Source organism: Haliotis rufescens, unplaced genomic scaffold (assembly GCF_023055435.1).
Source record: "Haliotis rufescens isolate VD_foot unplaced genomic scaffold, xgHalRufe1.0.p SCAF_8, whole genome shotgun sequence".
NCBI lineage: Eukaryota > Metazoa > Mollusca > Gastropoda > Lepetellida > Haliotidae > Haliotis > Haliotis rufescens.
Window position 1 is genome coordinate 21,560,545 of NW_025964372.1, and position 18,850 is coordinate 21,579,394.

General features: G+C 42.2%; 1 protein-coding gene across 2 annotated transcripts; it reads left to right on the top strand.

Moving 5' to 3' along the window:
- Positions 1 to 2,374: 2,374 nt before the first annotated feature.
- LOC124115739 (F-box/LRR-repeat protein 6-like) lies at positions 2,375 to 18,843 on the top strand. Of its 2 annotated transcripts, none has more exons than XM_046476841.2 (11): positions 2,375 to 2,528; positions 5,267 to 5,452; positions 6,869 to 7,099; positions 7,654 to 7,843; positions 8,756 to 8,887; positions 9,395 to 9,517; positions 11,333 to 11,497; positions 12,976 to 13,076; positions 13,488 to 13,650; positions 14,395 to 14,546; positions 17,568 to 18,843. In XM_046476841.2, the coding sequence occupies exons 2-11, from the start codon at positions 5,289 to 5,291 to the stop codon at positions 17,731 to 17,733; spliced, it is 1,587 nt and encodes a 528-aa protein (XP_046332797.2). In that variant the 5' UTR covers positions 2,375 to 2,528; positions 5,267 to 5,288; the 3' UTR covers positions 17,734 to 18,843. The 2 variants fall into 2 exon arrangements, with proteins under 2 accessions (XP_046332797.2, XP_048245101.1); XM_048389144.1 differs by lacking the exon at positions 2,375 to 2,528 and adding an exon at positions 2,972 to 3,155.
- Positions 18,844 to 18,850: the final 7 nt, after the last annotated feature.

Sequence of the window (18,850 nt, forward strand, 5' to 3'; positions counted from 1 at the left end):
TCAGTGCTTCACGGTCTTACACGCACGCACGCACGCACGCACGCACGCACGCACACATAAAACAGCTAATATGAAAACACCCATTTAATGGGTGAGTGAGTGAGTTGGGTTTAACGCCGCTTTTAACAGTATTCCAGTTATATCGCGGCGTGTCAGCTTAATGTGGGAGGAAAGCCCGAAGTGATGCAGGTCTCAGACGTTCATCACTTCGGTGAAACCCACGAGAACGGGTATGGTGCTGACAAACCTAGAAACATAATCGGGGCGAACCGGGATTCGAACCCACAATCATAGGTTTCTGGCGTGTCCAAGGGACGCAACTCTGCACAGCGAATCGCGACGCCTTAGACGACTGGGCCATCCGTGTCCTCCCGACACCCCCCCCCCCCCCCCCCCCCCCCCCCCCCCCCCCCCCCCAGGAGATCAGGTAAAGGTTTAGAAATGTCACAGTTATAACAGGACCCAGCTCCAACGAAGTGTGATGACAGCAGTCTATCGCCTTGTGGTTGTAATATGAGGAATGCAGTCACGCGCAAAAGCTGTACGCGCATTGACCCGTCAAAGCTGTATTGGCTCGCTCAAATCCCGTATTGGTAAGCCGGTGTTTCTAAACGATGAGGGCTGATTTGACCGTATGGCGGACAGTCAATCAATAGTATTAGGTTATTATATAATGAATATTCACTCTGCTCATTACTCTGTCTTGTCGTAAGAGGCGACTAACGGGATCAGGTGGTCAGGCTCGCTGACTTGGTTGATGCATGTCATCGATCCCAATTGCGTGGATCGATACTAATGATATTAATGACTGGATTGTCTGGTCCAGACTCGATCATTTACAGACCGCCGTCATATAGCTGGAATATTGCTGAGTGCGGCGTTAAACAAACCAATCATTACTCTGTACTGTGAGGTGGCACGGGTGGCCCAGTCGTCTAAGGCGCCGCGATTCGCTGTGCAGAGTTGCGTCCCTTGGGCACACCAGAAATTGGGTTCGAATCCCGATTCGCCCCGATTATGTTTCTAGGTTTGTCAGCACCATCCCCGTGCTCGTGGATTTCACCGAAGTGGTAAACGTCTGAGACCTGCATCACTTCGGGCTTTCCTCCCACATTAAGCTAGCTGACACGCCGTGATATAACTGGAATACTGTTAAAAACGGCGTTTTACCAAACTCACCCACTCACCCTGAACTGTGAAATTGCGACTTGAGACGCCATATGTCCTACACTAACACTAGTATTACATTTCTAGCTATAATTCCTTATGTGCCGAAAGGACGTATTGTCTGCAGAACCTCGAAGTATTGATGAATATTTGGCTGTAGGTATCTACAAAAACGCATTTCAATGAAAAATCGTTAACTCGAAGTACTCAAGGCCATGAACATGCTGAAAATCCGTAATCGAGACAAGCGGAGTGGTTTTAGAAAATCGTGTCGATATGAAGGTTGCCAGGAACATAGAGGAAAAACCCTTGACTGTTCAGTTACATATTGTGCAAGTAGTGGTGTTTGAACGACTGCTGTGTGAACAGAGGCATATTTCGAACGAAGTCACTTGTCCAAGGAGACATCACATGTGCTTCTGTGTGGGGCAGGACCGAAGACCTCGATAAGCCCTGGGCCCACTTGCACAAAGCGATCTTAGCGCTAAGATGATCGTAACTCCCATACTTTAACATAGGCTTACAATAGTTGTAGCGCTAAGATCGCTTTGTGCAAGTGGGCCCAGGAGTCAAGCTGCCGAACACGGTCACCCATCCATCTCCTCTTGTGACCAACGTCACGTGCCACCACAATTGAATTCGTGGAACTCAATGATATATCGAGTGAAACACGTGTAAGTGAGGCTTCCCTGTATACAACAGATCGACAGAGAAGAGGTGGTCGTATGCTAATTTTGGTAAATACTAGATTCTGATTGGTCAGTCAAGGGTTTCAAATGACAAAAGCACCTAATTTGAAGAACACGCCAACGCGACATTTAATATTTATATTTATAGAAAAGTTGTTCTTTCTCAATAATTGTCACTGGGCGTTTAAATAAAGACATGAACAATTAAAGATTTCAAATGCTGAGTTCCGTGGCAATGCATTTTGAGGAAGAATTGCTATTGAAAACTATGAGATTTAATTACAGGTAATTTTATCAAAGTAATACAAAGGAAAGTTTTAGTTGGGGTGACCTGGTACCTTATAAATGTCCTTGTAGTATACCGTCACGAATTCTGAAGGGAACAACTGAATGAACTGCCAGTGTTTGACAGTGCAACATTTTTAGATCTGTGTCCGGTTTAGCAGTTATCCGATTTCAGATTTTAGAAAGGTGTCCCGGTTAACCAGCCAATACGAAAACACATAGACAGCGAAGAGTCTCTATGAACGAGTGGACCCGGAAGTTTACAATCCCCGCCAGATTGCGAAATGTGTTGACGTTCTTTGTGCCACTTTTTCGACTCAGTGATAATAGCTACTTATATCATCTTTCAAATGGGTGACGTCGGTCATGTTGTTTGACGAAATAAAGGTGTGAACCATTGATGGAAAAAAAGAATGGCCGATTTGGCCGCTCCCGTTAGCATCAAGAACAAATTGTTGTCATAAAAAACCGTAGTATTTCCTTAACGCACGACACTAATTCGTGTTATTGACTTATTATTTTAGCAGTTCTGATTGTAGTACATTTATAAAGAATATCTATAATGTACGCATACTGTTCGCGCTATCGATCAGTTGTATTGAACGTGAATTAAATTATGAATTTTTCACCATGCTCACTTCGGCACACTCCGGATCAATGTACTATTTATGTTTACAGTAATTACACTGGGGAAAAAATCAGCAAAATAGGAAATTACAATAATGTCGATGATATGACATTGAAATTGAATTTGCTTTCTCCACTAAAATATTTGTCAAACTTGCAATGTTAGTAGTTTCAACGAAGAGAACGATAAACTCATTACTCATCAATATATTTATCACAATTTTAGAAAGTGCTGAGAAGACATTTTTTTATTTATAGAACACATGCCAGTATATGCCAGCTACAACTAGATCAGACTAGATTTAGCAATATATACTGACAACCAACACTATTCCCTCATTCATGTTCTATACTCTGTGCATGTATAGGAATCTCACACAACCAACTGTGAGTAAATTCTGTCACTCACTTTAAACTGGATTATGCTACTTTGTATAATGATAAATATTTTGAATAGATGTGCTTAATAAACTTAATAACAATGGATCAAGTTCTGACGTTTTGAGGTATTATCATGAGGTATTGTGCTTCGCAATACAATGTGCCATGTTATGAGGATTGTATCATTAGGTGAGATTGTATTGATACAATAGGATAATGTATCTACAAAAGGGTAATGTATCCATACAAAAGGATAATGTAAATATACAAAAGCATAATTTGTCTATACGAAAGGAAACAACTATGGTTAATTTAATACTTAACTATTAAGAAAATGAATTGTCAGAAACTAATTCTTGACAATATTATTTACAATCATTGTTTGTTTGTTCTCTTTGTGTTCTTTTGATGATGGAATAGAGAATGACCATGATGACAGTTGAAGATATTTTAGGTATGTCATGAAACTAATTATGATATATTTATATTTCTTGTAAAAAATTTGGTACAATGGATAATTTTTCAGTGTCAATTCTATACATTTCTGCGTAGTGGGCACGCATCTCTGTGTCGCGTAAAGCCATGCATATGATTCAAATAATATGTATAATAGAAACCAACCTATGAAATGAACACGATGTATATGTATAAATTAATACAGTAAGCAATATTCCACAATCAGTTTGTTATTTCTAAAGTGTTCTAATCGTATGAACCATATAATTAATAACCATTATGCTGGGATTAGACGTTTTCAGATAAATTTGCTGTGTACAGCTTACATTTATTCCCTGCATGTAAATGATATGAACATAATGAAGAAGAATTTCTAACCAGAGAAATTGAGACACCCACTTATATTTCAAGTTGTGTGGCGCTGTGGAAATAATGTGGTAGTTGTGAACTTCTAGCAAGACTTTTATCAGTGTTTGAAAATACAGCTGCTCAAGAGGTGATCTATTTATGATGAGAAACTAATACATTTTCTATAACCATTTACCATTCCTATTCTTTGGGAAATCGGGGGCAGAATAGACAGGCAACTCTGACAGCTGAAATATTGCTGACTGAGGCATAAAACAACATCACTCACTTTGCTGAAGAGTCACTAGTCATTTACTGATAAGATGACATGAGTAGATAATATACAATCTTCTATAATATGGCATTTGGACTTCTTACTAGATGAGGGTCGCTGGGGTAGCCTAGTGCTTAAAGTGTTCGCCTGTCACACCAAAGACACAGGTTCGATTCCCGACATGGGTATAATGTGTGAAGCCTATTTCTGTTGTTCCCTGCTGTGATTGTGCTGGAATATGGGTAAAAGTGTCGTAACACCGTACTCACTCACTCTTACGGGACAAGGGGGCACGGGTGGCCCAGTCATCTAAGACGCCGCAATTCGCTGTGCAGAGTTGCTGGAATATTGCTGTGATTGTGCTTGAATATGGGTAAAAGTGTCGTAACACCGTACTCACTCACTCTTACAGGACAAGGGGGCACGGGCGGCCCAGTCGTCTGAGACGCTGCAATTCGCTGTGCAGAGTTGCAGGAATATTGCTGTGATTGTGCTTGAATATGGGTAAAAGTGTCGTAACACCGTACTCACTCACTCTTACAGGACAAGGGGGCACGGGCGGCCCAGTCGTCTGAGACACTGCAATTCGCTGTGCAGAGTTGCGTCCCTTGGGCACGCCAAAAACCTATGATTGTGGGTTCGAATCCCGGTTCGCCCCGATTATGTTTCTAGGTTTGTCAGCACCATACCCGTGCTCGTGGGTATCACCGAAGTGGTAAACGTCTAAGACCTGCATCACTTGGGGATTTCCTCCCACATTAAGCTGACATGCTGTGATATGACTGGAATACTGTTAAAAGCGGCGTTAAACCCAACTCACTCACTCTTACTGAACGAAAAATAAAGGGAAATGGTTAAGTCTTTTTACAGCAGACTTTTGGTAATTTCAGACCAGAAGTTTGATCATTTTTCCACAGACTTCGTCTGGGACTGATTATAAACTTGGGCATAAAACAACAATACCCAGTATGCTGAAGAGTCACTGGTCATTTACTGATTCAGGTAGATAATATACATATGGCATTTGGACTTGTTACAGGACGAAAGGGATTGTATGCATAATGCCACGGAAAACAGAGAGAGGAATTCTGGGATACAAAAAAGACCCCAAAAAACAAGTCCTGTTTTCCTTCAACCCTCGAGATGGAGATGAGTGTCCCACAAGTGACTCAGAGGACTCGGATTATCTCCCTTCTGATGAAGAGCGACCATCTTCATCCAATAGGTACTGGTCTGATATAACTTGTTTTAGACTGATGGTAAATGGTGGGGTACCTCGTGGTTAAAGCATTGCCTCGTCACGCAGATGTTCCTCTCCTCACATCAGTACAACTTTTCTCTCTCTCTTTCATCCTATAGAAATGGAAAATGAATTGACTCATTGAATAACATTTTGCAAAACAAAAAGTGACACCCAACTCAAAAGAAAATGTCATGTTTGGGTATTGCTGTTCAAAAGACTGTGCTGTGAGCAGGTCTTGATGACGAGTTAGTACCAACTTCATAACTAAATAAACAACAAACATCGAACGAAGCCATAACCCAAGTTCAGTAAATTGATAATTATTATCAAAAGAGTTTTACTCAAAAGTCATCTTTGAGAGAAATTACAAACCATTGAGTACCAGCACTCTCATTTTTGTCACTCTTAAGAGTGTGTGAGTTAATATCTAACGTCACATCGGCAATATTTCAGCCACATCGTGACGATCTTAAGATAATTAGCGCTGTGTGGTATAGATAGTACAAGATGCTATGCCCATATTTGGTGTCCCAGGATGATTGATTGGTTTGTTTTGCAGAGTATAGTGAAGTTTCAATGAAACATTTTGTTATTTTGTTAATTGTTATCTACACGATGGATACAGAGAATGAAACTCTAAATGTGAGATCTATACTGTAATGCTATTTCTTGATCAATCATTGTCATTCATTGATTGCTGACCAATCTTAAATTTTTCACAAAATCCCATCACTAATCCTATAGGTGTGGTAAGGTTTGTTTTGTATTATTTGTTGTTCAAAGCAACACTGTGCAAATTCCATCTGTATGACGACAGCCTTTAAATGAACAAATCTGGGCCAGACAAACCAGTGATTGGCATCAAGAGCATTGTCCTATGCCATTGAGTTAGATTATCATGCAATCAATCAAGTAACTGAGTAAGACTTACCAATTAATTCATATGAGTTATCTCTCACAGCAAGCTAAGGTTACTGGTTAGAATTGGTCTTTAGCCACCCATGCTTGCCGTAAAAGGCAACTATGCTTGTCTTAAGAGGCGACTAACAGGATCGGGTGGTCAGGCTCGCTGACTTGATTGATGCATGTCATCATATACCATTTGCGAGGATCGATGTTCATGATGTCAATCACGAGATTGGCTGGTCCAGACTTGAATATTTACAGACTGCCATCATATAGCTGGATTATTGCTGAGTGCTGCGTTAATCAACAAACAAAAAAACTCGGGACATAGTCTATGCCAGAAGCACCACAGGAATCAGGGTGTGTATCATCAACTACACTTCAGTCGGGTCCAGCTTGATTATTTACAGCTGTAATAGTGTTGTCTGTGGCACAAAACAACATTCACTCATCCATCAACTAGTCACTCTAAAAATAGTATTACTGTTTCAGTAAGAATATTACTAGAAAGCAAGCATCAAGAAATAACCATGGTAACAAGACAGGAAAAAGGAAGTCACATGACCAGTCTGACACACGGGCCAAGAAGGTAGCAAGACTTTCACAAAATGAAGCATCTCTCGTGTTGACATCTGACTTCCAGGGCCGTCTGCCACCAGAAGTGTGGCTGAAGATATTCAAGATGGTGGTGTACAGTGATGGAGCTCTGCCTTTCCTTTGTCGGTAGGTGATGGTGGAACCCACCTTCTTCTTGCTTCTTGGAATTATGTTTACGGGGATGTGATTAGTTAATATTTTTTCATGACAATTTATCCCTTTTGTATTTTATCAGTTTTCAAATTTGTTGGCCAAAAATTCAGTGTAAGTGGTAAGACGGAAAGCTTTCAATTTAACATTTCACTTTTCACAATTGATGAAGTAAAACAAACACGTGTATCACATCTGTCCAGAGAGCAGGTCAGTGGTTTGATCCCCAGCCATGTCATAACATAAGATGGTTCTTGTTGTTACCCTGCCTATTGCCCATCATTTAGGGGATAAAACAAGAACTGGTGGATGCGGAGTCGGTATACTGTGTCTGAGTAGGGTATTCATGATAAACTTTGGCATGGTATCTCAGTGGGCTAGCACTATAAAACCAGCATTAGTCCGGGCTAGTACAAGCGGTCACACATTCATACAAGGTAAAAGATCGCTTTGACAATAGAAATAAATTCTGGGTTTACAACAACACTTTCAACCAATGACATCACACTCCCGCTTTTACATGTTGTCAGAGCAGCAAAAGTGTGTTGCATGTGGCGGGAGCTTGCAGAGAACCCGTTGCTATGGGATACAGTGGACCTATCATATGGCTGGATCAAGTCACAAGACCAGACTCTGATATATCTAGCCAATCAACGTCTGAGTCAGTGCCAGACATTGTCCTTGTCGATGTGGAAGAACCTCACAAATCAGGCTGTCAAGGTAATCCTTGTGAATCAAACTGTAATACACCAGTTTCATTCTGTCTTTGGTATTATAGACTACCGTATTCGCTGAACTAAGCGCCTGCTCCAATAAGTGATCCCTTATCAATTTGTAAGTGTAGTCTTTCTATGCGCCCTCTACTAAGACCGAACATTTAGAAAACAGTCTGGATTTCATTGTGTATATTGCATTTATCATCCAAAACTGGCTCGCACAGTAGATATCGCTTGGGTGAGATCAAGCGATATCTACACTGTATATATCGCTGCAATGAAATTACATCACAATTCATTGCAGACCATTGTGACGTCACTGGTTACCATGACGTCACAATCAAATGACATCACTAATGGCTCTGCTGCAGAAGCTGTTTGCAGTACTTTTTACACTGAAGACACTGCTTATTACTGTCTACAAACTGAAAAAGTGGGAAGAATGATGTTGGATGATAAATAGCAATGCCGCCAATGCTGGTTTTCGGCAAGCCTAGGAGTTTTTCCACTTTTATCAACTCTTGTTGTTATATTTGATATCAAAAGGCACTTGGGTGAGAATCTCTATATATTACACAGCAGCACAGAAGGGGTATATAATTGCAAAGTAACTAGTATTAAAAAAAAGTTTTACTTTCATTGACTTTTGAACTTAATTTTTTCATTACCGGCCGATCTCTGACAACAAATTTAACATATTGTGTATGGTTTTATTGTGTATTGTGGAACTTTTGATCAACCTTTTTCACTGTGAATATACCCTTTGAGCATTCAGCATTCTGCACAGATTAGTGAGTGAGTGGTTTAGTTCAACGCTGCTTTGAACAGTATTCTAGTTATATCAATGCCTGTCAGCTTAATTTGGAAACCAGCATGTTGAAATCATGATAGAAGTTGACTATTATTTTTTTTTCAGGTGCTGTCAGAAAAGTGTCCTCTCTTGAAGAGCATTAACTTGTCATATTGCAAGAAATTGACATCAGAGGGTATTACCGCTCTTGTCAACAACTGTTGTGATATTGAAGATATGGACCTGTCGTTTACATCAGTAAGTGTCATTTCTGCACAGGGGTCAGTTCCCATTGCTATTCTACGTTAGAATATGTCCTCAGTAGCCAATGATTGTTGAAAGAGTCGACTGAATGGATTAGGTGGTCAGACTTGATGACTTTGTTCATTGTGTGTCATCGTCCTAAAAAATCTGAGATGTTGCTCATCATATCAACCACTGGTTTGATGGTCCATGTTGTACATGTCACTTGCTATAACAAAATAAAGTGCTCATGTTAAAAATTTCTAAATGGCCGCCGCTGCTGATTTGGTGACAAATACAGCCTTTACCCTTCCTCTCTGAAACCATCAGACATTGTTTTCACTTGATGCTCATAACAGCCTTCTTTACAATGATGTAAGGTTTTAATTTTGAAAAATTCACAAATGTTGTTATGTACTTGTTATTGTACTCTGGTTTACGTCATTATAGGGAAGGATCATCCATAAAACAAAAACACAACTTGGTGTGGCATAAATAAATATTTGAACTTTATACTTTCAGAATGATGCTGTGTCTGTGTCGTGTCTGAAGAACTTGGTTCAGAAACTTGGCGGCAATCTACGTCACCTGACAATAGGCGGCAACACATTGAAGGGATTCCCTACATTCTTGACAACACTCATGGTACAGTATTCAATTCTATGACTTGGCCACTAGTCCCATGCCCTCGTCAGGATTCTGGGTTAGAATAGGCCCCCAGCAACCTGTGCTCGTCTACACGATGGGGATTCTGGGTTAGAATAGGCCCCTAGCAACCTATGCTGGTCTACACGATGGGGATTCTGGGTTAGAAAAGGCCCCCAGCAATCTATGCTGGTCTTACACTATGGGGATTCTGGGTTAGAGTAGGCCCCTAGCAACCTGTGCTCGTCTACACTATGGGGATTCTGGGTTAGAATAGGCCCCCAGCAACCTGTGCTCGTCTACACTATGGGGATTCTGGGTTAGAATAGGACCCCAGCAACCTGTGCTCGTCTACACGATGGGGATTGCAGTTTAGAATAGGCCCCCAGCAATCTATGCTGGTCTACACGATGGGGTTCTGGGTTAGAATAGGCCCCCAGCAATCTATGCTGGTCTACACGATGGGGATTCTTGGTTAGAATAGGCCCCCAGCAACCTATGCTGGTCTTACACTATGGGGATTCTGGGTTAGAAAAGGCCCCTAGCAACCTATGCTGGTCTACACGATGGGGGTTCTGGGTTAGAAAAGGCCCCTAGCAACCTATGCTGGTCTACACGATGGGGGTTCTGGGTTAGAATAGACCCCCAGCAATCTATGCTGGTCTACACTATGGGGATTCTGGGTTAGAATAGGCCCCAAGCAACCTATGCAGGTCTACACGATGGGGATTCTGGGTTAGAATAGGCCCCCAGCAATCTATGCTGGTCTACACGATGGGGATTCTGGGTGAGAATAGGCCCCTAGCAACCTATGCTGGTCTACACGATGGGGATTCTGGGTTAGAATAGGCCCCCAGCAATCTATGCTGGTCTACACGATGGGGTTCTGGGTTAGAATAGGCCCCCAGCAACCTATGCTGGTCTTACACTATGGGGATTCTGGGTTAGAATAGGCCCCCAGCAACCTATGCTGGTCTTACACGATGGGGATTCCGGGTTAAAATAGGCCCCCAGCAACCTATGCTGGTCTTACACGATGGGGATTCTGGGTTAGAATAGGCCCCCAGCAACCAATGCTGATCTTACATGATGGGGATTCCGGGTTAGAATAGGCCCCCAGCAACCTATGCTGGTCTACACGATGGGGATTCTGGGTTAGAATAGGCCCCCAGCAACCAATGCTGATCTTACATGATGGGGATTCTGGGTTAGAATAGGCCCCCAGCAACCTATGCTGGTCTTACACGATGGGGATTCTGGGTTAGAATAGGCCCCCAGCAACCAATGCTGATCTTACATGATGGGGATTTCGGGTTAGAATAGCCCCCAGCAACCAATGCTAGTCATGTAGGGTGACCAAATGGATCAGATGGTCACGCTCCGTGACTTGATTGATTGAGTGTCAATGGCATGGATCATTGCTCATTGGATTCAAGAGAGGATCAAGATGATGTGCTGGCTTGTGATGACCTAGCCAACTATTATGATAATGCTACAAGCGAAAGCTGCGTGACACAGAGTTTGATAGATTCACCTCTGAGGTGATACATTTTGGTGATACATTTACGACTGTACAGCTAAACAAGCTAAAGGAAAGAATGCATACTCTGGGGGTCAGGTAATGCTTACCAGTCAAAGGTATGCGGTATCTCTACCGGGCACGGAGACAAGGACAGTATTGCCAGGGATGTTTCTCATTACTTAAGGATTTATCTGAAGCCCCTTGACACCCACCTGTTTTGTTATGCCTATGATGTTACATAGACAATGTGGTATTAGTAAGCGAATAATCAACCCATTTGTGTCACTCCACAGAATTCCTGCCCTAGCCTGGAGACCCTGGATGTATCTAATGCAGTGTTCTCTGCAGACTTTGTGTCCCTCAACATTGAGGCATTTCAAGCTCACTGTTCAAAGTTACGAGTTCTCCGGCTCACGAATTCCAAGTTTCGAGCTTCATATGTCTCCCAGAGACTCAAGGTGGGTACAGAAACCTCGGTAGTCTGAATCCTGTTAATCCAGAAACCCCATCCCTTGTTTATGCAGATGTTAATCCAGACTATTCACTATAAATAGGGTGCACGGGTGGTCCAGTCGTCTGAGGCGCCGTGATTCGCTGGCAGAGTTGCGTCCCTTGGGGATGCCAGAAACATATGATTGTGGGTTTCGAATCCTGGTTCGCCCCAATTATGTTACTAGGTTTGTCAGCACCATACACGATCTCGTGGGTTTCACCGAAGTGGTACAGTTCTGTGAACTGCATCCCTTCCAGCTTTCCTCCCAAATTAAGCTGACACGCTGGGATATAACTGGAATACTGTTAAAAGCGGCGTTAAGCCCCACTCACTCACTCACTCACTCACTCACTCACTCACTCACTCACTCACTCACTCACTCACTCACTCACTCACTCACTCACTCACTCACTCACTCACTCACTCACTCACTCACTCACTCACTCACTCACTCACTCACTCACTCACTCACTCACTATAAATAAATTGCAAGTGATTCCATGGCATTTGATTGGCTAACAAAGCAATTTCTTTTGTGTTTGTGTGTCCATAATCCAAAACATTAGGCCATGTCCTTTAGTGATATGCCTTTAGCGACATGCCCTTTAGCGACAGGCCCTTTAGCGACATGCCTTTTGCGACAGGCCTTTAGCGAATGAGCTGAACTTGTGTTGAATTATTGCGTCAAACGATATCATTGATTCATGTTGTAACTACAGTTTTTTTTGTGTAATGATTCAGTAAGCTGTTTGAAATTATTGTTTACATATTTATTTATGAGAGTTTTAAGTGAATGCTGCTGCTGCTGTTTTTATGATTAAATTTCAATGTACTGAGTATATATGGTGGTTGGGTTTCTATTTATTGTCTTATGGGGTTTAACGTTGTGTGCAAGTGTATTGCACTTATATAATGATGTGCATGCACGTTTGTGCCTGTTTGTACTAGTCCGGGCTGATGCCGATTTATAGTGCTAGCCCACTGAGATACCATGCCACAATCTAACATGAATACCCCACTCAGACACAGTATACTGACTCCGACTAGACCAGTCCTTGTCCCTTAATGCCGAGCGCCAGACAGGGTAACAACAAGTACCATCTTTTAACATCTTTTAGTATGACGCAGCTGGTGATCGAACCCCTGACCTTCCGCTCTCCGGGCGGACGCTCTACCATCAGACCACGGAGGCGGTGGATATGTGTATTGTATCACTACCAGATGTAACTTCAGGCCCAGTCATAGTCCTGCTCCATGACTGTGGAATGAAGCCCAAACCATGTAGATTATGAGAAAGCAAGTCCAGCCAGCTTTCTGAAATGAGGACAAACATAATATTTTTAAGAGAAGAAAAATGAATTGTGTCACAAATGATTTTATTGACTATATGTTAGTCTACTCCAGTCGAATTGTTGTTGAATGTTGTTGACTGTTGCTTTGCAGGCAGAGTCCCCTGGGTTTCCACAGTTGGAGCAAGTGAGTCTGGCCGTCAGCACGTCGGGGCTCAACTCATCGCTAGGGTTTGATGACGACTTCCTGTCCAGGTGAGCATCGAGATGAATAATGGGTTACAGCCTAAGGCAGGGGAGAAAATTAGAATGGTGTTTTGAGTGACAAGAACAGCCATACTTGTATTTGATCATGGCAGAAGTCCAAAACTTTTTGTTTTTGGTAGGAGCCATCACCATATCTGTGGGTTGTACTAAAGTGGTGAACATCTAAGACCTGCATCACTTCAGGCTTTCCATTCACATTATACTGGTATGCCGTGATGCAGTAAATATATACTGTTTAAAGTGATATTCAATACTGCTAAAGATCAGAATTAAACCCAATGACCCACAGCTTCAGTTATCTCTTGGGTACAAGATTCCTAGCCCATGTTTGGCATCCCCTGTCTGGAATATTGCTGACAGCATGGTATGGTACTCATTCACTCTCCTATGCCTGGCCAGGTTGCTGAAGTCATCGGTGGAGTTGCGACTGCTGGACCTGCGAGGCTGCACCAACCTGTCCACGACGTCACTGCAACATCTTCCCGTCACACATCTCGTGCAGCTCCATCTGTCACAGAGCTCCGTCACCAAATATGCTGACCTTGACATGGTCTTTAGGAAGGTGAGACTTTGCTATCAGTTGTGGTAAACTTGTGAAGATTCCAAGACAGAATAGGTCCCCTGTGCACCATGCTTGTCTCTCATGCATATTCCAGGGCAGAATAGGTCCCCAGTACACTATGCATGTCTTTGAACTTTCTACAATATAGGTCTACAGTCTCCCTGTCGAGATTCCAAGGCAGAAAAGATCACCAATTCATGCATGTTACAAGAAAAAGGGCCCAACAAAGCTCTATATCTTTATTAATACTTTTACATAAGTTGTACCAGTATTGTATGGTACTCTGACCATCTTTACCTTCCAACACTGCGTAAATCTCTATTCCAGAAGGTGCCAAACCAGGTGTCAGTAAATATCCCAAAATTTGAATTACAGCTTTCCGAACTCATGCTGTATAGTCATAACTAATGTAATGGCTAAGTAGATGTGACTTTAATTTCACTCACCAATTTGAGCAACATAACAAACAAAAAGTTCCGTGGCAAGGGCACTTAATTTCGATAAATCCCTGGATTAAGAGAGGTAACTCACAGTCTAGTTTAGATGTAGACTTATTAATATGTTCTTACAGTATATGGTATTAACATGGCATGGTGATTATACGTATGATTTTCACCTATCAATATTATGAATAATCACGCAAATTGATGTCAAGTTTGATAGTTGTCATTGATGTATTGTCATCGACCCATCTTATCGGCCGTCAGTTAATCCTTATACCTCCATTGCTTCTCTGTTGTCCAGTGGAGGCACAGTCTGACCCATGTAGATCTATCATGGAACAGTTTCCCCGAGAACCTGGACAAGGGCGTGGCAGCCCTGGCAGAGGGGGACCAACCCTCGCCTCTAGAACACCTCAACATTGCCGGCACCTCGGTTGGAGTTACCCCTGTCAAGTAAGTAACAACAGTATCACAACACTTGGTTGCTGATTGTGCTAAAAAGATTCATGGATGCCCCAGTTCACAAATATTGTATCCTTTATCCTGTCGTACTCCTTGTGGTTAAAGTGTTTGCTCGTCACACCGAAGACCCGGGTTCGATTCCCGACATTGGTAAAATGTGAAGGCCCATTTCTGGTGTGCCCAGCCGTGATATTGCTGGAATATTGCTAAAAGCGCCGTTAAACCATATTCACTCACTCACTCATTCACTCATACTCCAGATAGACTGAATAAAATATCCAACATAACCATGATTCAATTTCTTTTGAGTTGCAGGAGTACAAAAGCTCATGCAATGTGAACTCTGTGCAAAAGTACCCAATGTAGCTTCTCAGCTTGCATACACTAGGGGTCAATTTAACTGTTGGCCCATTAAAATTACGAAAGACTTGCTGAAACATAAAGGAGATGGCCGTCTGGCTTGTCAGAATTTCACCCCTTCTCTGTATATTTTTAATTTTTTTAATTGGACACTGCTCATGAATCATGTAATTTCGATGAGAAAATATTTAAGCAGGATGAGTTCCTGTGAATGGTTAACTCAAAGATAATCTCGGTAGAATGATATAAAATCGCCATGAGGCAAATGGAAGCCAGGATTATATCTCAGAGTGCAGGAAAAGACGTTTTAGGGGTGAGGAGTTCTAAAATTGTCAGATCACTCTGGGTAACTCAGTCATGGCCTCCAACATTTAGTTTTGAGCCAGTTAGTCTGGAGAAGGGCCAGTTAGTCTGTAGAAGGGCCAGTTAGTTTGGAGAAGGGCCAGTTAGTCTGGAGAAGGGCCAGTTAGTCTGGAGAAGGGCCAGTTAGTCTGTAGGAGGGCCAGTTAGTCTGGAAAAGGGCCAGTTAGTCTGTAGAAGGGCCAGTTAGTTTGGAGAAGGGCCAGTTAGTCTGTAGAAGGGCCAGTTAGTCTGTAGGAGGGCCAATTAGTTTGGAGAAGGGCCAGTTAGTCTGTAGGAGGGCCAGTTAGTTTAGAGAAGGGCCAATTAGTTTGGAGAAGGGCCAGTTAGTCTGAGAAGGGCCAGTTAGTTTGGAGAAGGGCCAGTTAGTCTGTAGGAGGGCCAGTTAGTTTGGAGAAGGGCCAGTTAGTTTGGAGAAGGGCCAGTTAGTCTGTAGGAGGGCCAGTTAGTTTGGAGAAGGGCCAGTTAGTCTGTAGGAGGGCCAATTAGTTTGGAGAAGGGCCAGTTAGTCTGTAGGAGGGCCAGTTAGTTTAGAGAAGGGCCAATTAGTTTGGAGAAGGGCCAGTTAGTCTGAGAAGGGCCAGTTAGTTTGGAGAAGGGCCAGTTAGTTTGGAGAAGGGCCAGTTAGTCTGGAGAAGGGCCAGTTAGTCTGTAGAAGGGCCAGTTAGTTTGGAGAAGGGCCAGTTAGTCTGTAGAAGGGCCAGTTAGTCTGTAGGAGGGCCAATTAGTTTGGAGAAGGGCCAGTTAGTCTGTAGGAGGGCCAGTTAGTTTAGAGAAGGGCCAATTAGTTTGGAGAAGGGCCAGTTAGTCTGAGAAGGGCCAGTTAGTTTGGAGAAGGGCCAGTTAGTCTGTAGGAGGGCCAGTTAGTTTGGAGAAGGGCCAGTTAGTTTGGAGAAGGGCCAGTTAGTCTGTAGGAGGGCCAGTTAGTTTGGAGAAGGGCCAGTTAGTTTGGAGAAGGGCCAGTTAGTTTGGAGAAGGGCCAGTTAGTCTGTAGAAGGGCCAGTTAGTTTGGAAAAGGGCCAGTTAGTCTGTAGAAGGGCCAGTTAGTTTGGAGAAGGGCCAGTTAGTCTGTAGGAGGGCCAATTAGTTTGGAGAAGGGCCAGTTAGTCTGTAGGAGGGCCAGTTAGTTTAGAGAAGGGCCAATTAGTTTGGAGAAGGGCCAGTTAGTCTGAGAAGGGCCAGTTAGTTTGGAGAAGGGCCAGTTAGTTTGGAGAAGGGCCAGTTAGTCTGTAGGAGGGCCAGTTAGTTTGGAGAAGGGCCAGTTAGTCTGTAGGAGGGCCAGTTAGTTTGGAGAAGGGCCAGTTAGTTTGGAGAAGGGCCAGTTAGTCTGTAGGAGGGCCAGTTAGTTTGGAGAAGGGCCAGTTAGTCTGAGAAGGGCCAGTTAGTTTGGAGAAGGGCCAGTTAGTTTGGAGAAGGGTTAGTTAGTTTGGAGAAGGGCCAGTTAGTCTGTAGGAGGGCCAGTTAGTTTGGAGAAGGGCCAGTTAGCTTGGAGAAGGGCCAGTTAGTCTGGAGAAGGGCCAGTAACTTTTGAAAGGATTAAGCCCTGCTGGCTACATACAAATTTGTTGTTAAATCTACACAATACCGGGGTACATATTTTTAATATCTTTAGTTACTGATCAAATGACAGGTTTGTGTTAAAAATATAAAATTATTGTGTTTACTGGAAAAAAGTAGTATTGCTGTAAATAAACAATAAGGATTCACTGGTTGTTCTGAATGTATGTCGTGCATGTCTTGCAACCATGGCAACAGGGACAGAAATTCTTGTTCCAGGCACAGAAAAATATTCTGATCTCCTAAAATATCCCATCCCTCTCCCCCAAAACAGTCAATCCCTAATGAACTCTGTGTGTAATCTTTCGTCACATTGTGTGTTTTTTAACTCATTTATTTACTTCAGCTTTTTTTGTTAATTATTACTGATTCAGTATAGACATACTATTGTGCTGTTTTGATAGTCAAACTAATCGCGAGGTCGTGCATCATGCTTTTGCTGACACACTGTGATGTAACTGAAATACAGTTCTAATTAGAAATGTTATATTTGGGAAAACACTTTCTCAGTAAAGTACAGATTCTAGTACATTTTTGGTCTGAGTCCCATCTGGGATTCAAACCCATCCTGCCAGAGTGAGGCACCTAATCACCAGCACACACCTAATCACCAGCGATCTAATGAAAGTCCAACAACCGGTAGTCCAGATCACATACTTTGTGTACCCCTCTGACAAGTGTAAATTGGCACGGCTCCCATGGCTGAAAGTACTTGATCTAACTCCCTATTTTCAGACTGGTGCTGGAGTTGTGCCCCAAGCTGATCTTCATCAATCTGACGTCCTGCCGCTCTCTGCCCCGAGGGGTCAAGAGAGAGTTCAGCGGAAAGAACAAGATTGATAAGCTGAAGAAAGAGTTTGAAGATGTTTCCGACTCCGAGCTAGACAGTTTATCAGACTAGAACTTTTCACTCTGATATGAAATGTGTTTTGTTTTTAGTACTAAATGTTTTAGAAAATCACTCCTGTTAATGGTTGAACGATGGGAGGGATTTGAAGAACAACATGCTGAGTTTACAATATACCTGATGGCAGCTAATGAATAATGTATGTTGTCTAACGCCACGATCATCAATATTACAACTGTGTAATAGCATTGTGTAAAAAATCGAGTCGCGGCAGGCAAGCTGTTGTTGGTGACATGAGCTACAATCCACAGTCACACACTATCGGCCACGACCCCAGTCCATTAAGGGATCTCGGCACAAAATGTTAAGGCCAGACTTCTTGTTTTTTTTGTTTACAGATTTTTGGCCCATAAAGTAAGGTCAGTGGAACGAAAAAATTAAATAATATATAATCCAATTTCAAACATATTTTATATTTTTCCTTAATTAAAATGTTAAGTAGGTAGGCAAGTAAATGTGAGGGTGGGGAAGATAAATTTGCAACAGGTATTAATTAAAGTATTTTAGATAATTTATTTATATTGACAGCGACAGTATATTACTTTTTTTAAAAACATTTTACTTATTTCTTGTCAGCTATTTAAAAACACTGCTTTGACTTATTTTATATTTTTACCTTTCAATTTTTGTGACTTGGCGGATTTGTAAGCCAAGTTTTTAAAAAAAGTTGGTTTAAAGATACACATTGCTTTGTTGGTCACTGTGATAACTTTCACATCACAACTACTAAGTGTACTATTACAGCCCAAGTTACCGTGTATATTCGTGGCCCATTTCCAATAGGAACGTAGGAGTGATGAAATACTCAGGATTGCCTCAGATGACCTTGTTAGTATAGATTGATACACCTAGTTTTTGTCATATTAAGAATTTGTCTCAGGTGCAAAATGGCAGCAATGTATCAGTACTTTTGATAACCATGTTTCACCTTTCAACTGTTTCCATTCTGTGAATGAAAATGAACCCTCATGTTTTTTTATATATTTTTTACTTCAAGGGGCCAAGGAATATTCTCCATTTGTGATCAGGAATGGGGCTGGTACCAACTTGAAAAGTAAATTTTTGTTATAAATAAGCACAATAAATATATATATGGCTTCAAAATGCCCTT